The sequence below is a fragment of the Thunnus albacares genome, chromosome 20 (assembly GCF_914725855.1).
Source record: "Thunnus albacares chromosome 20, fThuAlb1.1, whole genome shotgun sequence".
Lineage (NCBI taxonomy): Eukaryota > Metazoa > Chordata > Actinopteri > Scombriformes > Scombridae > Thunnus > Thunnus albacares.
In genome coordinates this window covers 27,993,212-28,008,211 of record NC_058125.1, presented here as the reverse complement: position 1 = coordinate 28,008,211, position 15,000 = coordinate 27,993,212, and the positions used below count along the sequence as shown (strand labels likewise).

The 15,000-nt window shown below is 40.9% G+C and overlaps 1 protein-coding gene and 1 long non-coding RNA gene across 2 annotated transcripts in view; both read right to left on the bottom strand.

Annotated features, from left to right (window-relative positions):
* Window positions 1-3,603: 3,603 nt before the first annotated feature.
* noc3l (NOC3-like DNA replication regulator) overlaps window positions 3,604-15,000 on the bottom strand; it is an 18,313-nt gene continuing 6,916 nt past the window's right edge. The window contains exons 9-21 of the mRNA XM_044338444.1: window positions 9,223-9,398; window positions 7,167-7,295; window positions 6,953-7,084; window positions 6,754-6,834; window positions 6,568-6,668; window positions 5,321-5,393; window positions 5,155-5,218; window positions 4,978-5,049; window positions 4,719-4,900; window positions 4,439-4,567; window positions 4,207-4,304; window positions 3,907-3,991; window positions 3,604-3,791 (exon numbers count right to left, since the gene is read on the bottom strand). Coding sequence (XP_044194379.1) covers window positions 3,666-3,791; window positions 3,907-3,991; window positions 4,207-4,304; window positions 4,439-4,567; window positions 4,719-4,900; window positions 4,978-5,049; window positions 5,155-5,218; window positions 5,321-5,393; window positions 6,568-6,668; window positions 6,754-6,834; window positions 6,953-7,084; window positions 7,167-7,295; window positions 9,223-9,398 — 1,448 coding nt within the window. The 3' untranslated portion in view covers window positions 3,604-3,665. The remainder of the gene's footprint in view (window positions 3,792-3,906; window positions 3,992-4,206; window positions 4,305-4,438; window positions 4,568-4,718; window positions 4,901-4,977; window positions 5,050-5,154; window positions 5,219-5,320; window positions 5,394-6,567; window positions 6,669-6,753; window positions 6,835-6,952; window positions 7,085-7,166; window positions 7,296-9,222; window positions 9,399-15,000) is intronic.
* On the bottom strand, window positions 8,148-8,907 carry LOC122971702. Its single transcript, XR_006399551.1, has 3 exons — window positions 8,880-8,907; window positions 8,706-8,740; window positions 8,148-8,183 (listed from the first exon to the last, which is right to left on the bottom strand). It is a non-coding gene; the product is annotated as an uncharacterized LOC122971702 (long non-coding RNA).

The window sequence follows — 15,000 nt, the reverse complement described above, 5'->3', positions numbered from 1 at the left end:
GTAGAAGATGAACTGCTCTGTGCTGAATGAAGCCTGAATGTGATCATTTAATCATTCAATGTGTGATTTATTTAGAGTTTATGTATGTTTCAAATAAATCATGGGTTTAGCGTCGTCTGACTCTTCTTCTGGTGTTTTTATTGTGCTGAACAGCAGCTGCAGACGGAGCGTAGGAAATAGTTTATTATTGCTTCTAATAAAGACTCAACGGGAGGAAACGAAACCTACAGAGAAAAAGTGATGCTGCCTTCATGTGCTGTGGGAAAACAGACCACGGCACCGCCTGCCTCAATTAAAACCATTGAAATGTGATATTTATGACAGATTGTTTTGTTTTTTCTGTTAGATGCTGCGTGTTTGTAGAGGATTGTCTCTCCTGTATTTGTGTGTTTTGTTTTTTATCTCACAGCAGATTGTGAGAAACAGAAGTAGTGAGGTGTTGTTTGTTATTGATAGAGATATTGTGTAAGATTTCCTCTGTGATGAAACATCCAGTTATCTGTACAGGAAACAGTGAAAGCCTCATTAATTTCATTTCCTGATATCTGCCTCTGTCATCATCAGTGCGGATGTTGCTTCACTTTGCTGCACATCGCAAATACAAGAAGCAGCCAGAGGTCAGAGCCTGTTTCTGTCTCCTCTTTATTTCCTCAGGACTGTTTGATCAGGGCTCCGTTTCACAAAGCAGGTTCAACAAACTCTGAGTCTAATCCTGAACTCCGAGTCTAATCCTGAACTCTGAGTCTAATCCTGAACTCTGAGTCTAATCCTGAACTCTGAGTTGATCTACTCTGAGATAAGAAAGAGTTTCCGGTTCCAGAACAGCTGATTTGAGTCAGTTTATTCAACTCGGAGTAGTTTCACCTGGAGTTAAGCGCGTGCACCACAACTATAAAAAGCCAGCATCAATGGAGCCCCGATTCGACGAGTCACCATGGCAACGGGGAAGAGGAGGGCTGCGTTTTTCACCCCACTTGAATTAGAAATCTTAATTCTCTCATACGACGAGTTTGAGCATGTTTTCAGAAAGAAGTGCAACACAAAAAGTAAAACCTCGATAATAATCTCATGGGGGAACCTCACTTTGATCATGTTTTACATTGTAAAGTAAATATTAAGTGGCTGTTTGACTGTGCAGTTGTTTTATCCCCAACATAATGCTGGTTTCACACACATAAATGTCTTCTCATCAACATCATGTTCTGTTAAATAATTAATCCTATTTAAATTAACACAGACTTCTACTCAGCCAACAGAAAGAAGGCAGATGCCCGTAAAACGGGTGGTGGTCCAGCACCGCCACCTTTAACGGAGGCAGAGGAGCTGGCCCTAAGCCAGACTATAGGAAGGCCAGTGGCTGGCTCCGACACTGTACAAAAAACTTCCGTTTGCAAAGAAACGCAGCGCAACACACAATATCTGCTGGGATGTGAGAGCATGACTACGATTGGTAATGTTGCAAATGTAAGGACGGATTAGGTTGTGTATGTAGATGATGGACTGTGACGTGAAATGGTACCGCTCAAAAAGATAATTGTCTGGAAATGCAAGAACATCTATGCGTGGTCTGATAACCATCTCTCAACGAATATTTAATTCTCTGGGCAGTAATGCTGCACCTTCATCCACGGGATCGTTATCAAAAGGACATGCCATGTTAGTGAAAAATGTTACTGTGCCTAATGGACTTCTAATATACTGACTCTGATTTTTTTTTTTTTCTTTTTAATGATTTTTTTAAATGACAGACGGCAGAACTAGGCTGCTGACTGAATGAATGAGGAAATCAAATGGAGTGTGTGGCTCTGAAAGAGGGCGGAGACTGAGAGAAACTCGAGGTTCATTGAGAAAAACCTGGTCCCGACCAGGTTAGGTTCATAGAGTCTGTTACTACGGTAACTGACCGAGAGCTTAAGTTACCTCTCTCTGTGAAACAGGCTAGAGTTATCCCTCTTTCTCTGGTTTGAGTTACCTCCCTTTTTGAAATGGAAAACTCAGAGTTTCCCTCATTTCAGGGTTAACAGACTCTGAGTTTTCACTAAACCTGCTTTGTGAAACGGACCCCTGGTCTCAGCTGTCAGCAGGATGAAGCCACAACATGAGAAACAAACAACTTCCACCTGAAGCTGAGTCTCCTTCTAGAAATCATGAAGTTCTTTGTTTTTTTAGGTTGAATATATACTGCATATAAATCCTTTTACACAACCACATCCTGTCATTCTCTACATGTGAAGGTGTGCTTCCTCTTCCTCTGCATGTCTGAACATGTAGATCTATATAAATATGCAGGTTAGCAGGTCTGGAGACGGGTTACAACATGTCAGCCTCACTTTTCCAGTTTGAAGTTGAAACCTCTTTGTCCTCTGGTTATCATCATTATTAGCTTCCAGAACAAGAGAAGGGTTGAGTGACATGTTGATATCTGATGGAACAGATGCTCTTTTATTGAAGTCAATGCAACTGTCTAACAGCTCGTGTTCCCCTCAGATTATATGCATGTAAACGCAGCACGGAGGCCAAAGAGGTCAAAAACATCTGGAACTCTGAGTTGAAAACATTCAACCAGCTGTTCACACTTGTGAACAGGTGACTTCAGATGTCACTTTCATGTGCTTCATGTGCAGAAAACAGACTGGAGCCAAAGAATTCACTTTGGTTATGTGTTTATAGTGTGAGCGGTCATGTGACACGTTTATATCACAGCTGCAGCCATCAGTCATCAATTAGTCCATCGTCAGATAATTCATCATTTCAGATGTTTTTATTTAACAAAAGTCAAATATTTGATGGTTCCAGCTTCATTTCAGAGTGTAAACAAATCAACTCATTGAGAAAGTAATCAATAATGAAAATAATAGTTTATATTATTTACTTTGTTTCCGACAAATACTACATTACCCATGAGCCTCAGCTGCTGTTGCTATGGAGAAGAAGCCAGTCAGAGCTGCTTCCTGTCTGTGTCTCGTCAGCACCTCCTGCTGGTCTGTTTAAACACCAGACAGACTAAACCACAGACACTCACATTAATACATCTAAATAAAAACACAACTCACAAATAAAATGTTTACGTCAACAAACAAACTTTATTTGAAAAATTACAGGATCGAAAACACGTAAAAAACAAGAACAAGTTGAAACTTTCAGAGCGTGAAGCTGCTGCAACATCAGGATGATGTCATCACAACATGTGTGTGTGTGTCAGTGTGTGTGTGTGTGTGTGTCAGTATGTGTCAGGTGTGTGTGTGTGTGTCAGTGTGTGTGTGTGTGTCAGTATGTGTCAGGTGTGTGTGTGTGTGTCAGTGTGTGTGTGTGTGTCAGTATGTGTCAGGTGTGTGTGTGTGTGTCAGTGTGTGTGTGTGTGTGTGTGTCAGTGTGTGTGTGTGTGTGTCAGTATGTGTCAGGTGTGTGTGTGTGTGTCAGTGTGTGTGTGTGTGTGTCAGTATGTGTCAGGTGTGTGTGTGTGTGTCAGTGTGTGTGTGTGTGTGTGTGTCAGTGTGTGTGTGTGTGTGTCAGTATGTGTCAGGTGTGTGTGTGTGTGTCAGTGTGTGTGTGTGTGTGTGTCAGTGTGTGTGTGTGTGTGTCAGTATGTGTCAGGTGTGTGTCAGTGTGTATTAGGTGTGTGTGTCAGTGTGTGTGTGTGTGTGTGTCAGGTGTGTGTGTGTGTGTCAGTGTGTGTTAGGTGTGTGTGTTGTAGTAAAGTCCAGCTCCGTCTCCTCGGTGACGGTCAGGATGTTCTCGGCTCGGCGCTGCAGCTCAGCGTCCAGCAGCGTCACTCCGACTGTGAAATGATCCTGATAAACAAAAACATCAAACTTTATTGATAAATCTGTGATGTAAACACAACGGCTGATCAATAATCAATTATTCATTGAACTGGACTTATTGAGGTGTGTTTGATTTCTGTACCTTCTTCTTGGTGCTGGGTGCTGCTACAGCGGGGTTAAAGGTCATGTCTCTGACACTGTAATCATCAAACAGCTCCACTGGCGACCTGGACAGGAAGTCAACACAGACACACAGCAGGAGAAGAAGAAGAGCATGAGCAGTTAGTGACATCACTTCCTCTCAGAATCACTTTTTAAAAACTAGTAGAAGTAGAAAAAACAACAACACATAAACTCCCAACTACTTTTTAAAGGAACAGCCTGAAAACTCTGTGTGGTTACTATAGCAACCAGACTGTGGTCAGAGATCAGCTGATCGTACCTGCGGCTCAGATCCGCGCCGAGCGCCGCCGATCCTTCGCTTGGAGCTCCGACACTCAGATGAACCGCAAAGCGGCGCACGACCGGATGGTAATGCCTCTGAAAACACACAGAGTGATGTCACAGTGATGTCACACAGTGATGTCACACCCAGTGAGTGTGTGTGTACCTGCAGTGTGTGTGTGTGTGTGTGTGTGTGTGTGTACCTGCAGTGTGTGTGTGTGTGTGTGTACCTGCAGTGTGTGTAGCTCCCACAGTGCTGTGTTCTGAGCGTTGCAGTGTTCAGGTTCGTCGAGCTCCGGCAGGTAGAAGCCGCTGCCCTGAACCTCGTTATCCAACAGGAAGTCACACTTAGGGAAGGACTGACACACACACACACACACGCGCACACACACACACGCACGCACGCACGCACGCACGCACACACACACACACACACACACACTAGTTAAGCCATGCTCATACAGAAACATGTATCTGTGTATCTGGACTGCAGGACTCTGTCAGACTCACGTGCACGGCGGCTCTGTTGGCGGCGAGGATTCCCACGCTGGCGTTGGGCAGCACGTGCAGACTGAGCGTGCTCAGCCGTTTGACAAACGCCATCGCCCTCTGCAGGGTCACCTGCTTCCTGCGGCGCGTCAGCATGGCATCCAGGCACCGCAGCACGATGATGATGTCATCATTGGGCTTCCCTGGTTCAGACAGAACAACGTTAAACAGGAAGTAGCTGCACGTCGTTTCCTTCCTGAGCAGAAAAGCGTCAACACACCTGCGTGCAGCGTCGGCAGCATCTTGTACAGCTGAGAGTAGAAGTTGAGGGGGTCGATGTTCAGAACGTCACCTGACACACAAACATCAACAAACTTTATTGATTCAGATCGCTTTGACAGTGACATCACATGCTGTCGGCTGTGCCGTGATTGGCTGGGGGAGGTTCAGGAAGTACCTTGTCCTGACAGGATGGTGAAGACGGTCTGGATGCAGTGCAGACTCTCCCGATTGGTCAGATCCTGCAGACATCGATCATCAATCAATAATCAATCGATCCATCAGTTTGTGGCACTGCACTAACAGCGGGCCGCTAAGGGGGCGGGACTGAGCTGAATACTCACTCCTGATTGGATGAGGGTCTGCAGCACGTTGAGCAGGTCGTCAAAGAACTCCAGGTTGATGAGGTGAGCAAACCTGACAGGAAGTGACATCACAGTTAGTGCTACAGGTGTGTGTGTGTGTGTGTGTGTGTATACTACAGGTGTGTGTGTGTGTGTGTGTATACTACAGGTGTGTGTGTGTGTGTGTATACTACAGGTGTGTGTGTGTATACTACAGGTGTGTGTGTGTGTGTACTACAGGTGTGTGTGTGTGTGTGTATACTACAGGTGTCTGTGTGTGTATACTACAGGTGTCTGTGTGTGTGTGTGTGTGTGTACTACAGGTGTCTGTGTGTGTGTGTGTGTGTGTACTACAGGTGTCTGTGTGTGTGTGTGTGTGTGTACTACAGGTGTGTGTGTGTGTGTGTATACTACAGGTGTGTGTGTGTGTGTGTATACTACAGGTGTCTGTGTGTGTATACTACAGGTGTGTGTGTGTGTGTACTACAGGTGTGTGTGTGTGTGTGTATACTACAGGTGTCTGTGTGTGTATACTACAGGTGTCTGTGTGTGTGTGTGTGTGTGTATACTACAGGTGTCTGTGTGTGTGTGTGTGTGTGTACTACAGGTGTGTGTGTGTGTGTGTATACTACAGGTGTCTGTGTGTGTGTGTGTGTGTGTATACTACAGGTGTGTGTGTGTGTGTGTGTGTGTGTACTACAGGTGTGTGTGTGTGTGTGTGTGTGTGTACTACAGGTGTGTGTGTGTGTGTGTATACTACAGGTGTCTGTGTGTGTGTGTGTGTGTGTATACTACAGGTGTGTGTGTGTGTGTGTATACTACAGGTGTGTGTGTGTGTGTGTGTATACTACAGGTGTGTGTGTGTGTGTGTGTGTGTGTGTGTGTGTGTGTGTGTGTATACTACAGGTGTGTGTGTGTGTGTGTGTGTGTGTATACTACAGGTGTGTGTGTGTGTATACTACAGGTGTGTGTGTGTGTGTGTGTGTGTGTATACTACAGGTGTGTGTGTGTGTGTATACTACAGGTGTGTGTGTGTGTGTGTGTGTGTGTATACTACAGGTGTGTGTGTGTGTGTATACTACAGGTGTGTGTGTGTGTGTGTGTGTGTATACTACAGGTGTGTGTGTGTGTGTGTGTGTGTATACTACAGGTGTGTGTGTGTGTGTGTGTGTGTGTGTGTGTGTGTATACTACAGGTGTGTGTGTGTGTGTGTGTATACTACAGGTGTGTGTGTGTGTGTGTTGTACCTGGCGAGTCCCTCCAGTACAGCAGGGAGGAGAACAGACTTCTGAGCTTTCTTTAAAATCCTGAAGTAAACGAGGAAGACGATGTTCAGAGTCTCTGTGTGCTGCAGGAGAAAGAAAAGTTTAACTTCCTGTTTGTCTCATTAGTCAATGTTTCTTCTTCTTCTTCATGTTTATTTTCGATCTCACCAGTTTGATTTTCTTGTCTTTGCTCTCTGAAGCTTCGGCCTCCAGCAGCTCTTTCTCCAGCTTCTCCTCCGCCTTCTTCCACTGCACACACACACACACACACACACACACACACACACACACACACACACACACACACACACATGAAGCAGCAGAATGTTTCCCTCACTGACACACCTGAGACACCTGCTGAACGTACCTTCCTCTGCATCCTGGACAGGTTCTTCTTCCTCTCTTTGTTGTTCATGAACTTCTTCTTTGGTGCTGTGGCTTCGATGTCCTTCTTCATCTCCACCTCCTTAATCCTGAGACTCAGCAGCGTCCTGAGCACCTGATGGGGGGCGGGGCCAGGTCATTACATCACAGTCACCTGTGGGGTTTGGTTGGTGCTTTGGGTGCGTTTGATATGTTACCTCGGGTCTGACGTTGTAGTTGAGACGCTTGACGAGGCCGGAGATGACCCGCACAGTCGCCAGTGAGGCCCCGCCCAGTTTGTCCTGCTGGAAGAGCTTCCTGAATGCGTCACAGCACATGCCTGACACCTGTAACAGACACCCGAACGCATCACAGCACGTACCTGACGCCTGTAACAGACACCCGAACGCATCACAGCACGTACCTGACACCTGTAACAGACACCCGAACGCATCACAGCACGTACCTGACACCTGTAACAGACACCCGAACGCATCACAGCACATACCTGACGCCTGTAACAGACACCCGAACACATCACAGCACTTACCTGACGCCTGTAACAGACACCCAAACGCATCACAGCACGTACCTGACACCTGTAACAGACACCCGAACGCATCACAGCACTTACCTGACGCCTGTAACAGACACCCGAACGCATCACAGCACATACCTGACGCCTGTAACAGACACCCGAACGCATCACAGCACTTACCTGACGTCTGTAACAGACACCCGAACGCATCACAGCACGTACCTGACGCCTGTAACAGACACCCGAACGCGTCACAGCACGTACCTGACGCCTGTAACAGACACCCGAACGCATCACAGCACGTACCTGACGCCTGTAACAGACACCCGAACGCATCACAGCACGTACCTGACACCTGTAACAGACACCCGAACGCATCACAGCACTTACCTGACGCCTGTAACAGACACCCGAACGCATCACAGCACATACCTGACGCCTGTAACAGACACCCGAACGCATCACAGCACTTACCTGACGCCTGTAACAGACACCCGAACGCATCACAGCACGTACCTGACGCCTATAACACACAACCGAACGCGTCACAGCACGTACCTGACGCCTGTAACAGACACCCGAACGCATCACAGCACGTACCTGACGCCTGTAACAGACACCCGAACGCATCACAGCACGTACCTGACACCTGTAACAGACACCCGAACGCATCACAGCACGTACCTGACACCTGTAACTAGGGGTGCAACGTATCACAGATCAGATCATTTTTCGGATCACCAAAAAAAAAAAGAGGGGAAACAAATAAAACTTTACTTTCCATGTTTTCTGTAAAACACAACAAACTTTTGCCCGCTTTGCTTAAATGAAAACAACATTCAACATGTTCGATGTTTAAATCTTACAATATATAAAATATTCAAAGCTCAACTGTTAAATGCCTTCCTCCTTTAAACACGGTAGTGAATGAAACAGTCTGTGTCCTCATCATCACAACTTGATAACTTACAAACATGAACACACGTGTTGTCCTGCAGTTTGTTGAACGAGCCACCAAACACACATTCACCGCTAACATCAGCTAGCAGCTAGATGCTAATTAGCTGCAGCACATTAAACATCATGTAAACAGACCTGCAGATGTCACTTCAGACCCGTTAGATGCTGGTTTAGTCGTTACTCTTCAAAATCCCTGTTAGCAAAATCCCCATTACACCACTACCTATAAGAGACACCTGAACGCATCACAGCACATAACTGACACCTGAACGCATCACAGCACATACCTGACACCTGTAACAGACACCTGAACGCATCACAGCAAATACCACACACCTGTAACAGACACCTGAATGCATCACAGCACATACCTGACACCTGTAACAGACACCTGAACGCATCACAGCACGTACCTGACACCTGTAACAGACACCTGAACGCATCACAGCGCATACCTGACACCTGTAACGGACACCTGAACGCATCACAGCACGTACCTGACACCTGTAAGGGACACCTGAACGCATCACAGCACGTACCTGACACCTGTAACGGACACCTGAACGCATCACAGCACATACCTGACACCTGAATGCATCACAGCACATACCTGACACCTGAACGCATCACAGCACATACCTGACAACTGTAACGAACACCTGAACGCATCACAGCACATACCTGACACCTGAACGCATCACAGCACGTACCTGAAACCTGTAACTGACACCTGAAGGCAGCACAGAGTTACCTGGGCGACAGGTGGTCAGTCTCACCTTGGTGACGGGGTCGTTCATCAGCGGCACGAGGATGACGATGATGTTGTTGTGGAAGTTGAAGTGCGGCAGAGCGAGCAGCAGCTCACACAGACAGCGAACAGCGACTTCAGCGAGACCGAGATACGACGAGAAGCCGACGGCCTGACTGCGCTTCTTCTTCTGCTGCTTCCAGTCTGAGGAACACACACACACATTAGTGTATTTACTAGTGTGTATTTGTGTTTATGTGTGAGTGTGTATATATGTGTGTATATACAGTATGTGTGTGTGTATTAGTGTGAATATACAGTATGTGTGTGTGTATTAGTGTGTATACACAGTATGTGTGTATTAGTGTGTATATACAGTATGTGTGTGTATTAGTGTGTATATACAGTATGTGTGTGTATTAGTGTGTATATATAGTATGTGTGTATTAGTGTGTATATACAGTATGTGTGTGTGTATTAGTGTGAATATATAGTATGTGTGTATTAGTGTGTATATACAGTATGTGTGTGTGTATTAGTGTGAATATACAGTATGTGTGTGTGTATTAGTGTGTATATACAGTATGTGTGTATTAGTGTGTATATACAGTATGTGTGTGTATTAGTGTGTATATACAGTATGTGTGTGTATTAGTGTGTATATATAGTATGTGTGTGTGTATTAGTGTGTATATATAGTATGTGTGTATTAGTGTGTATATACAGTATGTGTGTGTGTATTAGTGTGTATATATAGTATGTGTGTGTGTATTAGTGTGTATATATAGTATGTGTGTATTAGTGTGTATATACAGTATGTGTGTGTGTATTAGTGTGTATATACAGTATGTGTGTATTAGTGTGTATATACAGTATGTGTGTGTATTAGTGTGTATATACAGTATGTGTGTGTATTAGTGTGTATATATAGTATGTGTGTATTAGTGTGTATATACAGTATGTGTGTGTATTAGTGTGTATATACAGTGTGTGTGTATTAGTGTGTATATACAGTATGTGTGTGTATTAGTGTGTATATATAGTATGTGTGTATTAGTGTGTATATACAGTATGTGTGTATTAGTGTGTATATACAGTGTGTGTGTAATAGTGTGTATATACAGTATGTGTGTATTAGTGTGTATATACAGTATTTGTGTATTAGTGTGTATATACAGTGTGTGTGTATTAGTGTGTATATACAGTGTGTGTGTATTAGTGTGTATATACAGTGTGTGTGTATTAGTGTGTATATACAGTATGTGTGTGTGTATTAGTGTGTATACACAGTATGTGTGTGTGTATTAGTGTGTATACACAGTATGTGTGTATTAGTGTGTATATACAGTATGTGTGTGTATTAGTGTGTATATACAGTGTGTGTGTATTAGTGTGTATATACAGTATGTGTGTGTATTAGTGTGAATATACAGTATGTGTGTGTGTATTAGTGTGTATATACAGTATGTGTGTATTAGTGTGTATATACAGTGTGTGTGTATTAGTGTGTATATACAGTATGTGTGTATTAGTGTGTATATACAGTATGTGTGTGTGTATTAGTGTGTATATACAGTATGTGTGTATTAGTGTGTATATACAGTATGTGTGTGTGTATTAGTGTGTATATACAGTATGTGTGTATTAGTGTGTATATACAGTATGTGTGTGTGTATTAGTGTGTATATATAGTATGTGTGTGTGTATTAGTGTGTATATACAGTATGTGTGTGTGTATTAGTGTGTATATACAGTATGTGTGTATTAGTGTGTATATACAGTATGTGTGTGTGTATTAGTGTGTATATATAGTATGTGTGTGTGTATTAGTGTGTATATATAGTATGTGTGTATTAGTGTGTATATACAGTATGTGTGTGTGTATTAGTGTGAATATACAGTATGTGTGTGTGTATTAGTGTGTATATACAGTATGTGTGTATTAGTGTGTATATACAGTATGTGTGTGTATTAGTGTGTATATACAGTATGTGTGTGTATTAGTGTGTATATATAGTATGTGTGTATTAGTGTGTATATACAGTATGTGTGTGTATTAGTGTGTATATACAGTGTGTGTGTATTAGTGTGTATATACAGTATGTGTGTGTATTAGTGTGTATATATAGTATGTGTGTATTAGTGTGTATATACAGTATGTGTGTATTAGTGTGTATATACAGTGTGTGTGTAATAGTGTGTATATACACTATGTGTGTATTAGTGTGTATATACAGTATTTGTGTATTAGTGTGTATATACAGTGTGTGTGTATTAGTGTGTATATACAGTGTGTGTGTATTAGTGTGTATATACAGTGTGTGTGTATTAGTGTGTATATACAGTATGTGTGTGTGTATTAGTGTGTATACACAGTATGTGTGTGTGTATTAGTGTGTATACACAGTATGTGTGTATTAGTGTGTATATACAGTATGTGTGTGTATTAGTGTGTATATACAGTGTGTGTGTATTAGTGTGTATATACAGTATGTGTGTGTATTAGTGTGAATATACAGTATGTGTGTGTGTATTAGTGTGTATATACAGTATGTGTGTATTAGTGTGTATATACAGTGTGTGTGTATTAGTGTGTATATACAGTATGTGTGTATTAGTGTGTATATACAGTATGTGTGTGTGTATTAGTGTGTATATACAGTATGTGTGTATTAGTGTGTATATACAGTATGTGTGTGTGTATTAGTGTGTATATACAGTGTGTGTGTATTAGTGTGTATATACAGTATGTGTGTGTATTAGTGTGAATATACAGTATGTGTGTGTGTATTAGTGTGTATATACAGTATGTGTGTATTAGTGTGTATATACAGTGTGTGTGTATTAGTGTGTATATACAGTATGTGTGTGTGTATTAGTGTGTATATACAGTGTGTGTGTATTAGTGTGTATATACAGTATGTGTGTGTATTAGTGTGTATATATAGTATGTGTATTAGTGTGTATATACAGTATGTGTGTGTGTATTAGTGTGTATATACAGTATGTGTGTGTGTATTAGTGTGTATATATAGTATGTGTATTAGTGTGTATATACAGTATGTGTGTGTTAGTGTGTATATACAGTATGTGTGTGTGTATTAGTGTGTATATACAGTATGTGTGTGTGTAATAGTGTGTATATACAGTATGTGTGTATTAGTGTGTATATACAGTGTGTGTGTAATAGTGTGTATATGCAGTATTTGTGTATTAGTGTGTATATACAGTGTGTGTGTATTAGTGTGTATATACAGTGTGTGTGTATTAGTGTGTATATACAGTATGTGTGTGTATTAGTGTGTATATACAGTATGTGTATATTAGTGTGTATATACAGTATGTGTATATTAGTGTGTATATACAGTATGTGTGTGTATTAGTGTGTATATACAGTATGTGTGTGTATTAGTGTGTATATACAGTATGTGTGTATTAGTGTGTATATACAGTATGTGTGTATTAGTGTGTATATACAGTATGTGTGTGTATTAGTGTGTATATACAGTATGTGTGTGTATTAGTGTGTATATACAGTGTGTGTGTATTAGTGTGTATATACAGTGTGTGTGTATTAGTGTGTATATACAGTGTGTGTGTATTAGTGTGTATATACAGTGTGTGTGTATTAGTGTGTATATACAGTATGTGTGTATTAGTGTGTATATACAGTATGTGTGTATTAGTGTGTATATACAGTGTGTGTGTGTATTAGTGTGTATATACAGTATGTGTGTATTAGTGTGTATATACAGTGTGTGTGTGTATTAGTGTGTATATACAGTGTGTGTGTATTAGTGTGTATATACAGTATGTGTGTGTGTATTAGTGTGTATATACAGTGTGTGTGTATTAGTGTGTATATACAGTATGTGTGTGTATTAGTGTGTATATACAGTATGTGTGTATTAGTGTGTATATACAGTGTGTGTGTATTAGTGTGTATATACAGTATGTGTGTATTAGTGTGTATATACAGTATGTGTGTATTAGTGTGTATATACAGTGTGTGTGTATTAGTGTGTATATACAGTATGTGTGTATTAGTGTGTATATACAGTATGTGTGTATTAGTGTGTATATACAGTGTGTGTGTATTAGTGTGTATATACAGTATGTGTGTATTAGTGTGTATATACAGTGTGTGTGTTAGTGTGTATATACAGTATGTGTGTGTGTATTAGTGTGTATATACAGTGTGTGTGTATTAGTGTGTATATACAGTATGTGTGTGTGTATTAGTGTGTATATACAGTGTGTGTGTATTAGTGTGTATATACAGTATGTGTGTGTGTATTAGTGTGTATATACAGTATGTGTGTGTATTAGTGTGTATATACAGTATGTGTGTATTAGTGTGTATATACAGTATGTGTGTGTATTAGTGTGTATATACAGTATGTGTGTGTGTATTAGTGTGTATATACAGTGTGTGTGTATTAGTGTGTATATACAGTATGTGTGTGTGTATTAGTGTGTATATACAGTGTGTGTGTATTAGTGTGTATATACAGTGTGTGTGTATTAGTGTGTATATACAGTATGTGTGTGTATTAGTGTGTATATACAGTGTGTGTGTATTAGTGTGTATATACAGTGTGTGTGTATTAGTGTGTATATACAGTATGTGTGTATTAGTGTGTATATACAGTGTGTGTGTATTAGTGTGTATATACAGTGTGTGTGTATTAGTGTGTATATACAGTATGTGTGTGTGTATTAGTGTGTATATACAGTATGTGTGTGTATTAGTGTGTATATACAGTGTGTGTGTATTAGTGTGTATATACAGTATGTGTGTGTATTAGTGTGTATATACAGTGTGTGTGTATTAGTGTGTATATACAGTGTGTGTGTATTAGTGTGTATATACAGTATGTGTGTGTATTAGTGTGTATATACAGTGTGTGTGTATTAGTGTGTATATACAGTGTGTGTGTATTAGTGTGTATATACAGTATGTGTGTATTAGTGTGTATATACAGTGTGTGTGTATTAGTGTGTATATACAGTATGTGTGTATTAGTGTGTATATACAGTGTGTGTGTATTAGTGTGTATATACAGTATGTGTGTATTAGTGTGTATATACAGTGTGTGTGTTAGTGTGTATATACAGTATGTGTGTGTGTATTAGTGTGTATATACAGTGTGTGTGTATTAGTGTGTATATACAGTATGTGTGTGTGTATTAGTGTGTATATACAGTGTGTGTGTATTAGTGTGTATATACAGTATGTGTGTGTGTATTAGTGTGTATATACAGTGTGTGTGTATTAGTGTGTATATACAGTGTGTGTGTATTAGTGTGTATATACAGTATGTGTGTGTGTATTAGTGTGTATATACAGTATGTGTGTGTATTAGTGTGTATATACAGTATGTGTGTATTAGTGTGTATATACAGTATGTGTGTGTATTAGTGTGTATATACAGTATGTGTGTGTGTATTAGTGTGTATATACAGTATGTGTGTGTGTATTAGTGTGTATATACAGTGTGTGTGTATTAGTGTGTATATACAGTGTGTGTGTATTAGTGTGTATATACAGTATGTGTGTGTATTAGTGTGTATATACAGTGTGTGTGTATTAGTGTGTATATACAGTGTGTGTGTATTAGTGTGTATATACAGTATGTGTGTATTAGTGTGTATATACAGTATGTGTGTATTAGTGTGTATATACAGTATGTGTGTGTATTAGTGTGTATATACAGTGTGTGTGTGTATTAGTGTGTATATACAGTGTGTGTGTGTATTAGTGTGTATATACAGTATGTGTGTGTGTATTAGTGTGTATATACAG